General features: G+C 47.0%; 1 protein-coding gene across 1 annotated transcript in view; it reads left to right on the top strand.

Annotated features, from left to right (window-relative positions):
* LOC125939844 (uncharacterized) overlaps positions 1-19,780 on the top strand; it is a 71,717-nt gene extending 51,937 nt beyond the window's left edge. Inside the window, exon 10 of the mRNA XM_049655323.1 lies at positions 19,467-19,780. Coding sequence (XP_049511280.1) covers positions 19,467-19,780 — 314 coding nt within the window. The remainder of the gene's footprint in view (positions 1-19,466) is intronic.
* The last annotated feature ends 418 nt before the right edge of the window (positions 19,781-20,198 follow it).

Genomic DNA, 20,198 nt, shown 5'->3' with positions numbered 1-20,198 from the left:
GGGATGTGGGACGTGGGAAAGACGGACAGAGCCGCCGGCAAGAAATGCTTCGCATTTAAAACTTGTCCTGCAAAGTTAACTCCCGTAACCTCAAAAGGGACCGAATTCAACACACACTCATGGGCAAAAGGGCGCTGTCGGTGAACTCGCAACCTTGAGGCGGAACCGAGCACAGATCACAAATTTTCGCAGCACCGCCTTCATTGCTTGTCACATTCTGTGCATCCAGCACCGGGCGCGAAGTTCAGTTAAGGTGTCACCGACACCACCATGGAGCACACTTCTACGTGCTTGCAAAATGACCAGGTACTTGACCGGGTAGTTGTACCTGGCATCGGCGTTCAGAATGCGAGTTCTAATACTCATGAGGCCATTTTCGACGATGAAGGGATGCACGTCTCTTATTGATGACCTCTTTTCGAGGCGTTGCCCAACTTAAAGTTCGGTTTGGCATAGGTGTCCCTCTGTGTTTGCTTGAACTAGATGTTCTAAACTTCTTGAAGTTTAGTAGCGGTAAGTGCTCCTTTTCTATGTGACGGTGGCGATCGACAGTTGTCAAAGAAGCGTTTTACCCATGTTAGCATTCTGGCGCTCCGTAACCAAGAACTAAATCTTTCTGCACTGAAAAGTGGTTCTATTATAACGCTCACCAGTACTGGAACACTTGTTTGCCTGCCAGTCCAGAGTATTGAATGTCAGATTTCATCGGCCAACTATTTGCTGTTGGTAGAAGCCCGTTTGATCCTTTCCACGACAGCTGGCTGTTTCGAAGGTCTGTAAGTGAAAGCCCACGCGTCAACAGATCAGCCGGGTTTCGGGTTCCCTGACATTGATGCAACGAGTATGAACCTGCTACTTGACGTATCTAGTCAACTCTGCTATAAACGAATTGATTCCACTTGATTACCAAGCTTTGTATCCAACAAAGAGTTACAGTTGAGTCCGTCCCCAGGAGCTCTTCTATTTTCCAGTGCCTAAACTCTAGAGCTTCCTGCAAAGGCTTTATGATTCTAGAAGCCAGAACCGCTGCTACGAATTCGAAATATGGTAACGTGATCCGTCTGATTCGAGCTACTCTACACTTCCAAAACGGAAGCTGAACGTCGACGTTACCGCACTGGCTTTCAAGTCTCATATAAACTACTGCACCGTAGGCACTAGAGCTGGAATCCGCAAATACGTAAGGCTAGTAGCTTGTAGGTTTGTCAATAATTTCAGCTCACACATGCAGAGTGAAAACACCTCAGAGCTTTTCAGCTCATGGAACCGACTTTTCTATTTGTGTCTAAGTGGCTCAGGCATAACTTCTTTCCATGCTGTGCCGTGCTACCACAATCTTTGAAAGAGGGCTTTCATCCTAAATACGAACGTTGATAGCCAACGGAATGGATCGAAAGACCATGCGGTCGTCTCAAGGACACATCTATTTTGTCGTCTTTTTTGCGAGCAGCTGCAACAGTGGTACCATGTTTAGAATAAGCTTGTCAGCAGCTGTGTCCCATAGCAAGCCTAGAACCTTCAAAGGAGCCACTGCTGGAACGGAGTCCAATTCATAAGCAATGTGCCCTGTTAGCTTATCATCATTGGTGAACCATTTTTGCAGCTTCATACCCGCTTTGCTCGTGATGAGTTTCACTTCTTTAAAAAAGTGGAAAGCTTCTTCTGAAGAAGGAACTCCTTTGACGAGGTTGTGAACCTATAAGTTCACAGCAAGTTGCATTGCAGTAGATCGCAGCTCAGAATCGACGTGCTTTAAATGATACTGGAACATCGCTGTCAAGAGGAATTACTTGCTGTAGTTCCAAATGGCACTCGTGCCTTGATATACTCTACTACTTTAGGCGCAGGCTCACTTGTATTTGGTGTACCGTCAAACCATAAAAACCGCAAGGCGTCGCGATCAAGCTCTTGAATGCCGATTTGAAGAAACGCCTTTCGTACATGGGCAATAATTCCAATCTTGTCTAGTCTGAAATTCACAAGCGTTTTAATCATGTCGTTACTGATATTGGGTCCTTTTTCTAATAGTTTATTTCGAGACGTTCCACGAAGTCTGTGTGACAAAGCATCGACGACCACCCTCAGCCGTGTCGACGAGGACGATTCTGTGATAACGGCATGGTGTGGTAGGCAATACCATCTCTCTGCCACGCCTTGTCCGTAAATTTTTTCTGCGTGCTCATCCAGTTCACAATGTCTCGCTGCTTTGTCGTACTGCTGAAGGAGCTCCTCGTAACTGTCCAATCGCCTCAATAAAGGTTGACGGCGTCTAACCGCAACACTTCGGTTGTCTGCTATATTTGTGATGACGGGCTTCCACCGAAGTGCTAATTCGTACCTCCCATTCTTGAACGTTATTGCCGCCGTGAATTGTCGGACCACTTCAATTCCATGCTCTTCGTTAGACGAAGGGCCAGAAATGCCTATGCTGTCTATAGATCCCAGAAGTTCTGTAGGACTTGAGACATGTCGGCCTCTGTGAAACTCAGGCGGTGTACACAAACGTGCGTGCAGGCTTCTTTGAAAATGCGCATGTCGCATGGTACATGTCCTTCAAACATCCAGCCAAGCTTAGTGCTGATCGCAGCTAATCCTGTCACTTCGTCGTGTGACCAAACGTCGTTTAGCACGACTTCCACATCTGCATGGTCGGATCCAATGGGCAATTTTATGCCAACTTCTGTCTGTAGGCCAGCAAGCGATACAAAGTCAGCAATAAACTTCTTTGCAGTGGCCAGATTGTGCACAAATGTCTGTGCGTCTGGAGGCTCAATCATGTGGTTGCAAATAAAGGGAACCTCCAAATCCTTCATTTCGGGCTTGGAGCTGTCAAACTGGATAATTAAAGTAACCTTAACCCGGCTGAGCGAGCTGCTTTTTGGTGTGCCGCTCGAACACCAAACGCTTTAACTTCACAATCTACTTTCTTCCACGTTGGCAGGCTTAGTTTTCTGAATATATATTATCTGATAAACGTCCTCTATCTCTCGTTGTGCAGGACCCTTCTTATGTAAGAAGAACTGAAGTTACGTAGAGCCTATACTGGGAACGTCTGCAGTTATACGTCATTTACAAGCAAATTGCCAATAGGTGCCTGTGCGGCAATACAAGCTCAGGTTTGGCGTACAACCGGTTTCTTCGTGCTAGCGTAGTTGGGGTCACACAGAGGTGTTGCGTGCTTGTTTTTACTGTTAGCCCAACGGATGTTGTGTCGGCAATCTTTCGAGCGGTGGACTCACAATGTAAACTTGAAACTTTTACCTGATTTCGCCAGATGGCTCTTCTTCTCATAAAGACTTAGTGCAGGCGTGCATGTTTCCATAGCATGTGTCGGCGAAAGGGAGAACAAGAAAGTATCTTTCGTCTTCCTAGATTCATTGTGCAAAACGGAGGGGGTAGGCGTCGCATCGGGCCTCAAGTCCCGCCTTATATCTTGCGTGTTGCAAACACAGGACTCCTGTTGCCCGCTTTTCACACGGGCTTCGACCTCCAGTTGTATGTATTCCAATATCTGCCCTAGCTCCCTCTCTAATGACTTCGTCTCCTCAGGCCTCTATAGTAAGTTTTGTTGCTTGTAGTGTTCCACCACGATGTCATTGGGGATCACCCTGGTTAGAATCTCGGCGAGTATCGCAACGTGTGAAAGCTCCGATCATCCACGAGCCTTGACACCACTCACGTTAATGTGTGCTGTATCCAGGAGAGTCCTCATAGCGGTCACACCAGTAGAAATCCTCACTGATCTCAGCGTTCGAAGACTCTTCAAGTATTTCTGCTCGTTGACCCTCATGTTGCCAAAGTGGTTTGTTAGAATTTCGATGGCATCTTCATATGATGCGCCCGTTACTTGAGTTCTATCGATTTGACCGCTGGTCCTGTCAAAAGGGTTTTAAAGTAGTGGAAATGGTAAATTTTTGCGAAACTGGTATTCTTGCAGACGGCATGCCTAAACACGTCCTGAAAGGCTGCCTCTCTTGCAGTACTCCGTTGAAGTGAACCAAGTCGACCTTCGGAAGTCTAGAAGCACCGACAACCGGTCTTGAGGTATCACCGAGCACATGATATTTGGAGGTCGTACCTGAAGCTGAGGCTCTGTTGGGTGCCGGCAGGTCTCAGTCCGCGGTCATTTGAGGCCGAAGCTGTTCGATGTGGTTACAGAGAATGAACAACGTTGCTACCACGTTGGCTTCATATTCCGCAACCGAGATGTAGTCTTCAGATGCTTGTTCGTCCATGACGCATCCCTCCATTTTTTCTTTGAGCACCCGTAGCCCATCGGTGCTGTTCTTCATTGTGCCATGCAGCACTCAGAGTGCCGAAGCGCTAAATTCAGCCGTTTCTATGAGTTGACTTGCCTCGTTTCGGAGACAGGTTGGGTCGCTCGCTTGCCCTTGATCCGCCCCTTCTTCGAAGCCCGCCGGGTTTCATGTTCCGGTCGCTTGAACGAGAGAGTCCTTGGTTTCGGCATCAGAAAAATGTGTACCAAAGGAGTCTGCGCACTAGACGGGCGGAAAAAGGGAAGAGAGAGAGAAACAACTTTATCACATCCTAAAGGGAAAGAGGCTACGAGAAGGCGAGAGAGGTTGTCCTACTCGCGGTAGGCCGCCTCTACCACTTGAGCCCACCTCAGCCCACCTCACGATAGCTTCCTGAAGCTCGAGGTTGTAGCTGCGCATGACATCCTCCCACAGCTCCCGACTACTTAAAACTGTACAAAGGTTAAGGGGTGGGGAGCCACATAATGTTGTTTAAGTCCGCTCTGCTAGCTGCACAAAACTTGCTGGCTGAAGTAGGGTATATTCCAGGGTGAATTTCGTGACGTAAGGCTAGGCATAGAAAAGTCCGAGTCTAGTTTACGCCATAGCACCTCGTGTATTCGTGACAACCGACGCATTAAAGGTGGGAGGGTTCGGCGACCTATGCCCGTAAATGTCGTGGTATGAAAGTAACCTGCCTTTGGAGGTAAATGCTGGAGGGAGATTGTTGGCGTATGAACCGTCCCGTATGCTAGCCTGCGCTCCGTTCGTGAAAGCTCTAGCACTTGCGTGGGCCGTTTCATTGTCGATTAGGACTGTGTGAGCCGGTGTACGGAATAAACTCAGAAGTTGGGATGGCGGATTATGGGATAGGATGGCTAGGGCGGTCCTCCAAACCCTACCCACTCCAATGTTGTATATGGCAGTTTTTGAGTCACTTACTATGAAAGAGTAATTGGGTATTGTTGCGGCGAGTGCCACCGCCGCCTCCTCCGAAGAAGAGGCTAGAATAGATGCGGCCGTCGCAACACTGCCAGAGGAGTTAACGGCTGATATGGCAAATTTGTGTCCACTCCGATACTCTGCGGCATCGACATAGACCACGTCTTTGTAGTTTGATAACTTTTTCTGTAAGGCTTTAGCTCGTTGTTGCCTTCTATGTTCGTGATGAACAGGGTACATATTCTTAGGGAGAGAAGGTATATGAAAGTGCCCATGAATCGGGTGGGGAATAATAAATTTCCCATTAGTCATGGGTGCCGGGGTAATATTTACGGTGTTTAGGATGTGCCTACCATTGTGGGTGTTTGATAAGCCCTGAAATTGAGCTGTCAGGTGAGCTTCTTCGAGCTCACTAAATGTATTCAAAATACCTGTAGCCAAAAGTATCTCAGTGGAGGCTGTACTCGGCACTCCAAGGGCAAATTTGTAGAGTCTGTGTATCAGTGCGTTAACTTTATCTTCCTCAGCACTAGTTAAGTGTAGATAAGGAAGGAAGCTTGGGATTTTACTAACGGAAAACGCCTGTACCAGTCTTAGCAGTTCTGCTTCACGGAGACCTCCAGGCTTATTAGACACCCTTCCTATAAGCCGTATGGTGTGGTCTACGCTGGCAGTAACCGTTTGCAGTCTATAAGTATTGAGTTTGTCAGATTGAATGTGCATGCCAAGTACAAGGATTTTGTCGGTGACGTGAACTTGCTTCCTGTTAATAATAATCTGAATATTGGGCGTATCGCGCTTATTTGCGGATAGAAGTAACAGCCCAGATTTAGCGGGCGAGCACTCGAGGTTCATGAACCCGGCTCTCGTAGCCACTGTATCTGAAGCCGCTTGGAAGGTATCTTGAATGTAGCCATCCGAACCACCTTTAATCCATAGGGTAATGTCGTCTGCATATAAAGAATATTGGAGACCCGGTATTTGTGCCAGCGCCCCTGCAGTAGACCTCATAGCTAGGTTAAATAGAAACGGCGAGAGCACAGATCCCTGAAGAGTGCCAAAGCTACCTAAGGTGCTTGGGGGAGCAGTTTTATCATTGAAAGTAATGTCAGCGGTACTCATCATCATCATCATCATCATCATCATCAGCCTATATTTTATGTCCACTGCAGGACGAAGGCCTCTCCCTGCGATCCTCAATTACCCCTGTCTTGCGCTAGCATATTCCAACTTGCGCCCGCAAATTTCCTAACTTCATCATCCCATCTGGTTTTCTGCCGACCTCGACTGCGCTTCCCTTCTCTTGGTATCCATTCTGTAACCCTAATGGTCCACCGGTTATCCATCCTACTCATTACATGGCCTGCCCAGCTCCATTTCTTCCGCTTAATGTCAACTAGAACATCGGCTATCCCCGTTTGTTCTCTGATCCACACCGCTCTCTTCCATGACTCATGACTCCGACAAGTAAAGTCAGCGGTACTACTGGTAAGAAATTCGCGGATATAGTCATGCATTTTTCTACCACAGTTAATAACATTCAATTCACGTAAGATGGGCTCATGATTTATATTGTTAAGTGCACCGCGAAAGTCGGGTCCCAAGATGGCTTGGGTGTCTTTACTACCTGTAGGGGTAAGGATGTCATGCTTGAGCCTTAGCATGGCCTCCTGGCATGAGAGTGACTGTCGAAACCCAATCATCTCTGGCGGGAATAACTGATTGCCTTCAGTGTATTTATTTAGGCGAATAAGCATGACAAGTTCGAGCTTATTTCATGGAGAACAGCAGCTATGTGTCCATACTGGCAGTTGGAATCAGTCTAAGCGCACGAACACCAGCGCGCCGCTTGCGCTAAACGCGCTAGTCGCGTTGTCCTCTTCCTATATTATTTAACAATGGGAGCAAACAGGTTTTAACAGCGGAGCTGCTTAAGGCTCAGGTTGAACCATGCAGAAAGTTGATCAGAGGAGAGGAGGTGCAGAGAGAGAAAGACAGAGAGCAAGAAAAATAAATAAAACAAAATGAACTTCCTTAGTGAGTCGGCATTCGAGCCCGGGTGCCCACGGTCCGAAGGTGAGCGTCATAACCACTGCGCCATGCACCCACGCTTGCAGAACATGCATCTATGGGAACAATATGGTTGCATTGTACCGATGATTGCAACGCAACTTGCTATGGGCGAGAGAAAGAAATGAAAGAGAGAAAGAAGCAGAGAGAGAATAAAACGGAAAGAGAGAAAGAGAGAGAAAGGGAGAAAAGAAAAGAAGAAAATAAAGAAAGAGAGAAAGAAAGAGGGAGAAAGAAAAAAAAAAACAATATAAACTTTTCTGACGAGGCGGGATTTCAACCTGGGAAAACACGGTCCAAAGGCGAAATCGCGGGATCGAATCACGGCCGGGGTGACCGCATTTTGATGGAGGCGAAATGCAAGAACGCCATTGTATTGCACGTGGAAGAAAGCCAGGTGGTCAAAATTATTCCGGAGCCTTCCACTACAGCGTGCCTCATAATGAGTACTGGTTTCGGCGCGTCATCATCATCATCGTCATCATCAGCCTATATTTATGGCCACTGCAAGACGAAGGCCTCTCCCTGCGATCTCCAATTACCCCTGTCTTGCGCTAGCGTATTCCAACTTTGGCACGTAAAACCCCATAAAGAAGAACGGTCCGGAGGCGAGCGTCATACTCACTGCTGTATACACCCACGCTTGCAGAGCTCCGGTGTTTCATCAGATTTCACAAGCTGCCCTGGCAGTGCCCTGGCAGTGCCCTGGCAGTGCCCTGGCAGTGCCCTGGCAGTGCCCTGGCCTGGAGAGGATGATCTAAACGATCATCCTCTCCAGGCCCTGACAGCGTCACCTATTCTGCCCTGGGACACCTTGGACAAGAGGCAAGAAGAGCGCTTCTGAACACCTCTAACAACTCATGGCATAGAGGTACAGTTCCTCGGCAATGGAAGTTAAGTCGGCTGGTACGATTACTAAAGCCGGGAAAATCTCCGTTGGACTTGACGGCATATTGCCATATTGCTCTTGCCAGCTGCTTCGGCAAGGTTATGGAAAGGATGGCCCTTGCACGTCTAGAATGGTATCTCAAGCGTTACAATATCTACCCCGCTTCCATGGCAGGCTTTCGTAGGGGTCGTTCTTCAATGGACATCGTCATTGACCTCACGACGTTTGTGCAGCAGGAGAAAAGCCGTAAGCGCATATCAGTTGTGCTCTTTCTCGACGTGAAAGGCGTGTATGACACCGTTGCACATGATGCCACCGTCGCCTCCCTGGAGACTATTGGAATCGGCGGCCGCATGCTTCGTTGGTTATCCGACTACATAACTCGCCGGTCGTTTTTTGTGCAAACAGAATACGGCCCCACAGCTGAACATTACACGTACTGCGGCGTGACTCAGGGAGGAGTATTGAGTCCAACGTTGTTCAATGTGACACTCATTGGACTAGCTGACGTTTTACCAAAGACAATCTGCCTCTCGATATATGCAGATGACATCTGCCTTAGGACTTCTGCAGGTATTCGGCTTCAGGTGCGCGTGTTTGCAACGGGCAGCAACCTTGACATCAGCATATCTTGAAGCACAACACTTGACTGTATCAACCGAGAAATGTGCATTGGTTGCATTCACTCGAAATCTTATGACGCCATACCCAGTTTCTATTAATGAACAGACTATTGCCTACACAGTAAAAGTTTTTACACCCAGAAGGGTGTAAATAGGCTTGTCGCAGAGACGACACCCTAAGGGTGTAAGTTAGCACCTATTTTACAAGGTGCCTTTTCGGCACACCCTAAAACAAGGGTGCCCATGTAAAGAAACTGTAGGGTGTTGTGAAAACACCCCAACCGAAGGGTGGCAGCTACACCCTTCATTTATTTTTCCTTATTTAACACCCACTGTGGAGGGTGCCAGATGGGTGTACAGCCCCTGTACCAGATGTCCAATAGCTTGAACCAAACTTTAAAGTGGAACACTTTATAGATGAATGAGACCTATGGTATATTACTTAGAGTTGCCTGAACTTAAATTTTCTTTTTTAAAGTTAAATTATAGTTAAACAATATATATGTATAATGCATGTGGAGATTTAAAATATTATTCCATGACCCGTGCTTTGAAAAGTGCATGTTGTCTCATGCAGGAGTTCAATATGCATCATGGTCTCAGTCATCGGAGATGTATCACTTTTTTTTTAAATCTGCTCAAGCTATACAACTCGAACACAAGTTATACGTATCGTACACATGCACTATACACACACAAAAACATCACATTTAGCATGTCTTAGATCTCTGGCTAATATGTATTCTGCTTCACTCCATGGACATGCAAAAGAAGTCACTGCTGCATTTGTACAAAAATGCAAAGCTTAACTAAATGGTGAAGCATATATATGAGACCTATATGTAACGATTTGAAAAGAAAATGTGAATGAACTTTATTGTATTTCATACAAGGAGCAATAAAATACAAACGTTATTTGTAAAGTATCACTGCAGTTAACAATATAGTTTGCAACTGATCACAGTAATTCACATGGATCACAGTATATCTGTGGTATAATATACGTGTATACTGAGTACAAGTGAGAGAGTACGAGTGAGTAAAAGCAGAGCAGCCATTTGCAAAAAAAACTGTGTGGTGGCCTTCATACAAAAAAATTATAGTACATTAACAGAGGTGACACGTATATATCTGCTCTTCATCTGTGCATGTTTCACCTGAGTACACAATAAGATTTGTTCAACAGTAATATCGCACAACTCTGTAAGGGTCTTTCTACAAACACATTGCTGATATGTAAAAACAGCCGTTCTGAATAAAACAACTGGTTCCTTTGGAGACATGCCACCAGCAGTGTCGACCACGAGGTTATGGGTGATACATGGCAATTAGTTGCTAAATAACAAAAATAAAATACCTTTTATTTTTAGTTTGAGTGGACTCATTGTAATCAGGAAATTGAAGCAAGCTCTCTGCACAACGCATATAGACTTTAGAATCTGGAAAAAATGCAATTACCCACACAACTGTAGCACGATGAACTTTGGCTATCACAGCACACGAAACTGTACCCGAGGCTGCAGCGCCCTTCGAGGGGACGTTCTGCTCACATCACCCAACAGTGGGCAGCAATAGGGATTAGTGCAGTGTGCTGGTAGCCCGCTGCTGGGCGACGTAAGCAAAATGTTGCCTTGAGTTTCAGCAGCATCTCAGTTTCAGTTTCGCGTGCTCAGACAGCCTAAATTCATCACGCCACAGTTCTGCGGGTAATTGTATTTTTCCAGATCCAAAAGTTCACGTCTTGTGCAGAGAGCTTGCTTTAATTTCCTAGTTACAATGAGTCTGCTGAAACTAAAAGTAAGATATATTAGATTGTTAATCAGCAACTAATTACCAGATATCACCCATCCACCCATGGTAGGCACCACTGACAGCATGTCTTCTAACGAGCCGTCCTTGTACTTCAGAACGGCTATTTTTAAATATCACATAAATTCTTTGTAGAAACACCAGTATATGTAGTATATAAGCGACTAGCTTTCACTCGGATGAGGCATTGGCAACACATGTACAAAAAATAAACGAGCTAAAGATACTACAGCCTGCCAGCAGATTCATAAAAGTTAAGCAAAGGCTGCCGGTATTCATGACAATGTAACAGTACTTCAGCCTGATATTTGTTCCACGCAACATTTTTTACAATCCAAAACTTGTAAAAACCTTGTAAAACCTTATAAAAATTGGATACTCTGTTGCGTTTTGACTAGTATGTCAGGCCTCAGCTGCTAAGTTATACATAATAGACATAAAACATAGTTCATAAAAGGACAGTCAAACCACAAAAACTTTCACTTGTATTGGGTAGGTTACACTATGCAACACATGCGCAAAATATAAAATATTGACCAAGCAGCATGTTACGAAAAGTTGAGCACTGGCTGCCAGTGTTGATGTGCCCTATAAGGGAATACAAACGTTAACAGTTGTATCATGCAGTACTTATAAGCTGGGACATTGTTCCCTGGCTGGCAAATAGGTTTCATAAACAAACTATGTTAAGGAAGAGCAAGCAAGCTATAATCTTTGTACAAGACTGCTGACAATTGTTTCACACACATTAATGTTAAGGCAGACCTAATATGAACTAGACGTATTGTAATCTTCTTTCAGCACATAGCAACACCCAGCAACGTTTTCGATAAAGTACGTGCAGACTACAGTACACCACGTTTGTTTTTCGCTGACCTACACTTGGGCACTATTACATTGTCTGTCAAGTCATCAGAACAAAAAAAGGTGCAGTCTATAGATATGTGGTTGGCACAGAGGCAGCGGAAGAAGTTACTGGATCATGCTATTATCGTGATCAAAAAGAAAGAAAATGATACATTAAAAATTGCACAAAACTATTGCTCAAGCTATTGCACAAAATTGTCAGGCTAGCATTCGTATGGTAACGTACATGAACCTCGGTGTCGCATTGCCTGCACAACTCTGTTCACAAACTTTGTAACAACCACTTGGCATTGTTACATTCAAACCAAAAAACAATCGTTCCAGTACTGCACTGGTGTTGAAGTATTTAGGCCCATATACTATGTTCAATACAAAAAATGCACTCATGATTGCGATGACCCCTTCCTCCGCATTTTTGACCATGAACAGCCGCTCCTTGTCGACACAGAGGTGGAGAAACTCTGCCTGTTCCAGGTTGTGGCCAGAATACACCACACAGGGGGTGAGTGGAACCCTCTCGTCCTGCAATGACAACAAAGAAAGCTTACTGATCATGAAAGTATATTAATGCTTTTGTGCAAGCACAATATAAAGGGGTTGCTATGCTTGTCATGGAGCGGCATATTTTCGAGAGATTTCGAGTGGTTTTGACGCCAAATAATGGCCGCCAAAAAACGTCATGTCCTCACTGTGCGGCGTATAATTTCGAGAAGGCGACAGGCCGATTAACGGGCGTCAAAAACGTCGTGGCCCCACGGGGTGGCATCTCGTTTCGAGACATCGACACGCCGATTAACGGACCTAGAGGTGTGCGTCCGTGTGGTGCATGCAGTGCCGGGGCTCGACCTTGGAGAGAGGGCAATCTACCATCCTTCGTCCATGCTGAAAGGGGCACGGCCAAGACTTTTGGGAGGAGTCATGAATTAATTAGGTGAACTCTGCATACCGGCAGTTCCCCTACATAGGCAACTAGAGAAAGGAGAGGCTATTTAAGCGCACGCTTTGGTCCCAGCTAATTAGTCTAGAAGCTGAACCTATGTGCTGCTGAGAAGCCATCAGGGGGCTAGTGCCGTCCAGTATCTCCTGGGCCGCCTGGCCACGTCGGAATTCTGAGGAACTAGTCGACGTACGAGACTACAAACCAACGTCTGCAACGAAGCTCACGGTAGATCGCCTTAAGTTAGCTCAACCTGCTTGAGAGAAGACGTCAAATCTAGACTCCCGGGAAATCCAGTCCAGCAATTGCAGCCACCTCAACAAGATCCGCCCGCCAGCATTCTTCGGAAAAGCTTCGCGCGCCGACTTCACGGTTTATGGTCTTGCTGCTGCTGCCCGGCCACGCGTATGACATCGTTGTTTTCTTTTGAACATTATTTTAATGAAATGCTGTTAGGTGTTATTCTTGTATATTTGATCTGCGCCCTGTTTCATATGTATATGTATTGTTAATTGCTCATCACATTTCTCCGTCATCATTGTGTTTCAGGGGCGCTATAACGTAAAAAGATTCCAAACTGTTTTGATTCCAGTTTCTGCAATCAGCCTCCACGATTGGTCAAAACATTTTCGAGCCACTCCTAACTTCGCCTGTCTGTCACGTGACGTCACGAAAACCGCGACAGCTCCCCATCCGATATAACGTGTACACACTGATTATGCATGATTAAACCGCACAAAAGAAAAATAATCATTCCTAATTCGACGCCTTTTCACCATTAGCCCTCTGCTATTATCCAATGTTTTCTGGATACGCCCACTTCGCCTATCTGTCACGCAACCTCACAAAACTGCGAAAACTCACCACGTCAAAGTGACGTGTATGCGAAAAAAATGCATTATTATGCCGAATAAAACTGAAAATTTCCCTTAATAGCCACAGACTGCCCCGTTCCGAAAGGAATAAAAGATGGCTCCCTGCGGATCACTCAGGCTCTCGCTACTCGTACCTGCCGGGGAGCATGTAATTATTTGCGCATGATAAACATTTTTGTGTACCAGTAAAACGTTATCGAGCCTTTTCGCCATGCATACAACATCGCTCTGCCAACTCTTCCTTGCTGAGGAGCCGTTTTAGTGGCATTCTTATTCTTCCGTTGCACGCCGCCGCGATTTTCGACCAGCCACCGCAAGCTACGTAAGGCGAAGCGGACCAATCGGAGAAGCCGGCACCACCCTCTTCATGCGGTTATCTATTTTCACTGTGCTGGCTCGGCCCCATCGAAACCCTCTCCACTAGAGCGTGCTCCTCTTGTCAGCCAATTAGATAAGAAAAACCGCTGAGTATAAGCAATGTTATTGGTTTTGAAAGCGAACAAAGGTGACCTATAAACGAGGAGAGTGCTTGATTGAGTTGTTCAGACAACGCCGCGAGTCACCGCCCGATGCTTGCGTCGGTGGTTACGTAAATTTGACGTCAGGAGTTTGCAACCAAAACTGTTTGGAATCATTTTACGTTATAGCGCCCCAGGTGTGTTTGTATTGTGTCCTTTTTGTTACTTTATTTCATTGATCGTGTATACTTATCTGCCGATAAATATCTGTTTTTTTTGTTTACTCCCGACTCTGACTCTTTTCACTCTGTTCGCTTGAGTACGGAACGACCAACCGGCTTGTATACCCCGTCGATTGACTTCGCGCCGATGATGAACGGGTGACAGCTATGACACTTATGCAAGCAAGTATAATGTCATGCAGCCTTAACTGCAAACAATGTAGGCTGTAGAGAAGCTTAACACAACCCGGCATTATTCGAATAACCTGTGTAATCCAAGCAAGGTCATTTTTGCAGCATAGATGCTCCTCACAACGAGTGCAAGAGCAGTTCTAAATTGTTCGTTTGCTCATCCTTACGTTTTGTATATTGACTTATGATTTAATTGCTGTTTTTTATTATTTATACATGTATTGGTGTTCTTCCTAATATGTACAGCACTTATTAATGATTGTATCGCCCCCCCCCCCATGTAATACACTCCCTGTGAGGGCATTTACCTGTAGCATGAATAAATAAAAATGAATAAATAGCTGGTGAAATTAGGTAGCATGTAGTTCACATTAAAAAAAAAGCATCTGGATCTTTATACAGTTGCCAAACTGTTTCTACGATTGAAGCCCTTTGAGGAATTACAGCATTGTTTAGATCCGATTTCATTAACAAAAATGTGAAGGAACTTACGTCCTCATGTACAAATAGCGTTGGCACTGCTGGTTGTTCCTTCCCATTTGAAGCAATTGTCCTCAGAGTTGCAACAGCAAGGAGGTCTGTAAACAGATGACAATTCGTGTTAGCTTCAATGATCACACGGACATGTGCAATACAATTGCACAAAATTCTTGTTCTTTTTTACTTGTAAAACCTCTGTTTACCTTTGATTCAACAATATCTTTGTTTTATAAAAGTGCTGAATATAGCAATCGCAAAGCAAGAGGTTATAATCGTCACACAGAAAATTTTGATCGCGATCGAGGGGACCGCACTACCATGTAGATCAAACGTGGTACATTCTTCGTTGGCGTAACCTATTCTCCGCGCACAGGCGCGGTATTTCGGACAGCCATTCCCGCACCTGCGGGTCAGCCATGCCAGATTATACCTTTCTCACGCCTTACGGCGCTCTACCTTCAAAATACCATCACTGATTTTCCCGCGGGAGCAGTTTAGGCATTTTCGTTGAGTTAATATGTTTTGAAAAGTCACGGAGAGCATATGGAACGACCAACCGGCTTGTATACCCCGTCGATTGACTTCGCGCCGACGACGAACGGGTGACAGCTGTGACACTTATGCAAGCAAGTATAATGTCATGCAGCGTTAACTGCAAACAATTTAGGCTGCAGAGAAGCTTAACACATACGAAAAGGCTGGCATGAGCGAAAATACTGCTCCAAGACAGTAGCCCCGGTCTCCACTACGGCCCCTACTGCTCCCCCGGGAAAATCAGTGATGTTATTTTGAAGGTAGAGGCGCGAGAAAGCTATATAATCCGGCATGACTGATACAGCACGAGCGCCGCAGGCGTGAGTATGTCCATCCGACGTAACGCGCCCGTGCGAGAATAGGTGACGCCAACGAGTAATCTACCCCGAACGTAATCCTTTTTCCCATTCACGCGTCCTTTTTGACGCTGTTTACTGGCATTTTCTAAACAATATTTCTGATAGCGACGCCAAACCACAACACACAAACAAACAAGATGACAACGGGCTTACCTCGTGAGCAAGTTACGAGCATGTAGACTGTTGAACATCCGTTGAGGGGGTAAGCGCTGAGCCAACACGGCTGAGCTCAGCGCTACCGTTGAGGGCAGGCTTTCCGCATCCAAGCATGCACATACGTGCACCTGAACACACGACTTCTTCGATGCCATTGCGTGCAGAGTTTTGTAGACGAAGTGAAACACATTCAGCACAAATATCCCCGCGCTATGACGGCACCTGACGAGCACACACGCGCACGTCACACAGCGACAAATTCGGAACTTCGCCATTTTGAACATGCCGAGAGTCAACCAGCGTAACCATCCATCGCTTCTGTTCTTCGCTCCCGTTGCGTCAATCTCTGTTCCTTGGGGCCTTGCTCCACTCTTGAGTACAAATCAAGACATATTTACGGTGAACTAACAATCTGCACAACATAAAACGATAAAAGCCGACTGACTACACATTCGCAGCTGCATCAACCACTTGTTAGATCCTTCGAGACCGGAGGCGCAGCGCACGGTGCCACCTGGTGCCGCGCTCTGTGAGCACGGAGAACAAATCAGATTCGGTTTCGTTTTCCAGTTTATGCTGTAGTTGCTGGAATGTAAAATTATTGCTCGACAAATAATTTAACTCTGAAAGAGCATAACGCTTCCTCTTCGACAAGGTAGTGCAGTTTGTTCAAAGAGATAGAAAAAGCAAAGAGAGGAAAGGCAAGCAGGTCAACCAGACAAGCGTCCGATTTCCTACTGGGGATGGCAAACCCCAGTGCCCCTGTGTTGCAATGCAGTGCACTGCAATCTGTCTAGTGTAGTGCAATTTGGGGTGGTTGGTGCATGTAATGAACGGGTAAATAATGAGTTGTGTCATAACTTTTTATCAATGTTAGAACGTATATTTTACGAGGACTGATATCCATAAAACTACATTTTCATTAATATTTTGATAGGGCGTATTGTTATTTCAATATTGAAGCGAGACAATATGTGAAGTTCAGCAATGCTGTCAGCGGCACCAGCCTCGCAAAATATACACCTGAATAGTGTCGCATAATGCACTGGTGTTCCACATATATGCACCTAAAAGCTTTTCTCGAAAAATAGAAAGGAGAACGCCATGCAAGCTCTTTTAGAAGGAATATCTTAAAACTTGATTCGCTCACCAAGTTCGCACTTACTGGGTACATTTTGCGTACAGGCTGACTTGAATTTTGTAATTACCGCATGCTCTTTAAATTGAAAATGAAAGCTAGCCGATTGCAATAAGTGCATATGGAGCTTAATACTTTACGATAGATACACTTAACATGAATTGCCTTGAATACTGTATTACCGAATAAAGTGCCTTTATTATCACCAATGCTCTTGGCATGTTATATATAGCCTTTGTCGAAGACGCATGCGTACACATGTGTGTGCGCATACATATTTGTGCGTCACTTACACCCTTCTTGACAATAAAGAAACACCCTTGGTGCCAATCGGAGGGTGCAAAAGATGTACGCACCCTACATATAGGGTGTAGTATTGTAAAATAATGACAAAAGGGTGTGAAAGGGTGTAAGCGAGGGTGTTAAAATTAAAATACACCCTTTTTACACCCTTTTGGGTGTAAAAACTTTTACTGTGTGGCAGGAGCGCTCGAACGTTCGGCCATGGCGTATGTGCGGGGAAGCAGTCGTGCAGCTGAAATTGGCCGAGCCTGTCGAACGCGCGGGTCACGCACGCCCACACTCGGCACCACGCGGCGACGCAGCTTGAGAGGTGCTTGCGCGTCGTTCTCAGCGCCGGCCCTTCCCTGCCGAGGGCGCGCCCGAGCCCCTCCTCGGCTGGCGCTAAAACCGTGGCCCTTGCCCAATGCCGCACTGGTGCGCTGCTGCTGGAGTCGAATTTATGATTGCGACTCCACGCGTGGCCTTTGCCTTTCCCGTCACGTATCGCCGTGCGCGCTGGTACGCAAGGCTGAGAAACGAGCAGCACTGGCGTGCAGCGCGCACTGTCGTATATCCAGACGTGGTAACGAGCCTTTCCCGCGCATAACGGATATTCACTTTTTTCCAACGCGCCGTGCCAGCGCGCGTCGACAGCTTTTCCAGACGCTGATTGCCGCCGAGGAGGGGAGTCGCGACGCGGCTTGGTTTCTGCCAGGTCGTTTCTTCAACTTTGTAGTTGAGCCACGCCGTGGGAGTTCACCACGTTCGAGAATAAGGGACCTCCAGCGAACGGTGCCACGAGAGTGCGCGGAGGAGAGATAAGAGCGAAGAACGTGCCCCCTCCCGAAAGCGAGCTGTAGGTTCTCATTTACATCTCCCAGTCGGCGCGAATATGTTGCCTGCCACGTGCGCCGCCTGCCAGGGACAAACATGCTCAAATCCTCTCTTTCCTCGCGGCCTCTCAACCCCCTCCCCTCCAGAAAAATAAAGATAAGATGAAAGGTGTGAAATGAAGGCAACCCGGCTGTTGCTGGCAGCACGCGCTAAGGAAGGCAGCAAGAGAGACGTCGTGTCGGAGAAAAAAGAAAGTATGCTCGAGTAACATCGAGAGGAAAGGTGCTAGGAGGCATAAGAAAGGAACCATGGCGGGAATAAGCTGACGGCGGGACGTGGGAACCGTAATCAGCGAAACCTATATTTCCCACTGCAACGCGACACCGCTGGCCGCCTGTCGCGTCGTTTTGGCGCTGCCTAGCAGTCGCCCGGTGCGCTAAGCAGTCGGCTTCCCCCGGTTGTGCGGGCCGTTTGCAGGGCGCGCGCTAGCGGCTGTGCGGTCGCCGGCCCTGCAGGGCACACCGTTGTGCGCCGCTCAATTCGGCGGCGGCTAGCAAAGCAGGCAGGCTTCCGCGTCACGTCCTGCTTGGAGGCCGTCGCTGATGGCTCAGGAAGCCGGATGGATGTCGTGTTGAGCTCTCTTCGGCCGACGTCTTAAGTGCCCGGCTACGAATATTGCTTTGAAAGCAGTTCTCGCCGAACTTTACTTTGTTCTCGCTGCTTTTAGCGCGGGATCTGAGCTGAGAGCTCTGTCGCTGGCGGGACAGAAGGAGCCGGAGAAGGAGGAGAGAAAACAATGGTCACTCGCCAGGCGAGAAATAACCTGGAAGAAAAATAGCCTCGCCGAAATCTCTCCTTTTGTGTGCGTGTTTTGTATTCTCTCATTCGCCGTCATGCCAGCGCGCATTGTGTCCACCATCGATATATCGATCTGTTGCGTAATCAAAGAGGGGCGGGTAATTCTGTATCTCGCAAGTGCACATTGAAGTGAAGGGTGCTCTCCGACGCAGAAATGGCCTCTGTGGCAAGGCGGCAGTTCTAGAGCGTGCTTTGGAATTCCGTTGCCGTCCGGCCAAGCGAACTTTCGTGGCCGCGGATCCGATGTACGTTAAAGAATCACGGGCGTGATCTTTTGGTATACGCTCAAAGCTGCTATTCTTGTATATTTCAGCTGATTTCGCAACTTTCCCGCCGGTCGGACTTTACTTTCATTGCCTGGTTTTGGGGGATATACGTATTAATTAAGCAGCCGTATATTCAGGAGCTACAGAGCTTGAGCGATGCCCGGACTAGCTTTTTTACTCTATCACTTGACAAATACCTTCCAGCACTGCCTGCCCCCGTTCGCACGGAACAGTTGGGGTCAAGGCCATTAAAACGTATAAATGTTTCGACTGATATTCTACCACAATCATGCGGCGAATTGTCAAGAATATGCAATTTTCTTGTGTTCTGTGGCGCTTTCTTCTAGGACGCAATTGACCTTTTTATTCCCCCCCCCCCCCCTGCCCTTCCTCTCGCCCTATGTTTTCTACGACGTACAGTGAAGCCCGCGCGCGCGGTCATCCGGGGCAAGCAAGATTTCTTGTCAGCCGAGTTCCGTGCCGAGGTGGAGTGCGAGGCCGAAGGCTCCCTGCCACCGGCGCTCGTTTCCTGGTGGCTGGATGGCGTGCGCCTGAATGCGTCGCTCGCTCAAACACGGCTGTCGGCAGGTGGCAACGTGACCACCTCGCTGCTTGGCTTCGTGCCCAGGGCCCGGGACAACGGCCGCCAGCTCAGGTGCGTCGCCACCAACCCCAGGATGCCCGGACACGACCAAGTGGCCGACCGCTGGGTGCTACAGGTGCACTGTGAGTAGCATTTCTTTGTTACCACGGGGCAGCACGGGAGAATCGTTATATCCAGTAGAAAATATGAGCATACATAACGAATACAATGGTCCCTTGGTAACGAATGCGAGTATACTTGCTAGCGCTACCTCTAAAGACGCGTTTGGTCTTCAGACCTTCCACCAAGCTACAGGTTTAGCCATGCTAAAATGGCGTCCAACAAGGTCGGCTTTTTAAGAAAATAACGCATTCATGGCTAGCCATCGGTTAATTGAGCAAACATTTTTGCTAGCTGTTCTGCAATGCCAGTAAGCAACTGCTTACTGTCTTCCTGCCAACAGCTTAGTGATTTTTCTTTAATTACATGATCGTTAGCCCTGGTGCCTTGCACATGGTGCCACCGAATAGAACTGGAAGACGTAGCTATTTGTGATAACAGTGAGCAAG

The sequence above is a fragment of the Dermacentor silvarum genome, chromosome 9, assembly GCF_013339745.2.
Source record: "Dermacentor silvarum isolate Dsil-2018 chromosome 9, BIME_Dsil_1.4, whole genome shotgun sequence".
NCBI lineage: Eukaryota > Metazoa > Arthropoda > Arachnida > Ixodida > Ixodidae > Dermacentor > Dermacentor silvarum.
The sequence above is the reverse complement of the archived record's forward strand: the minus strand, read 5'-3'. Positions and strand labels throughout refer to the sequence as shown.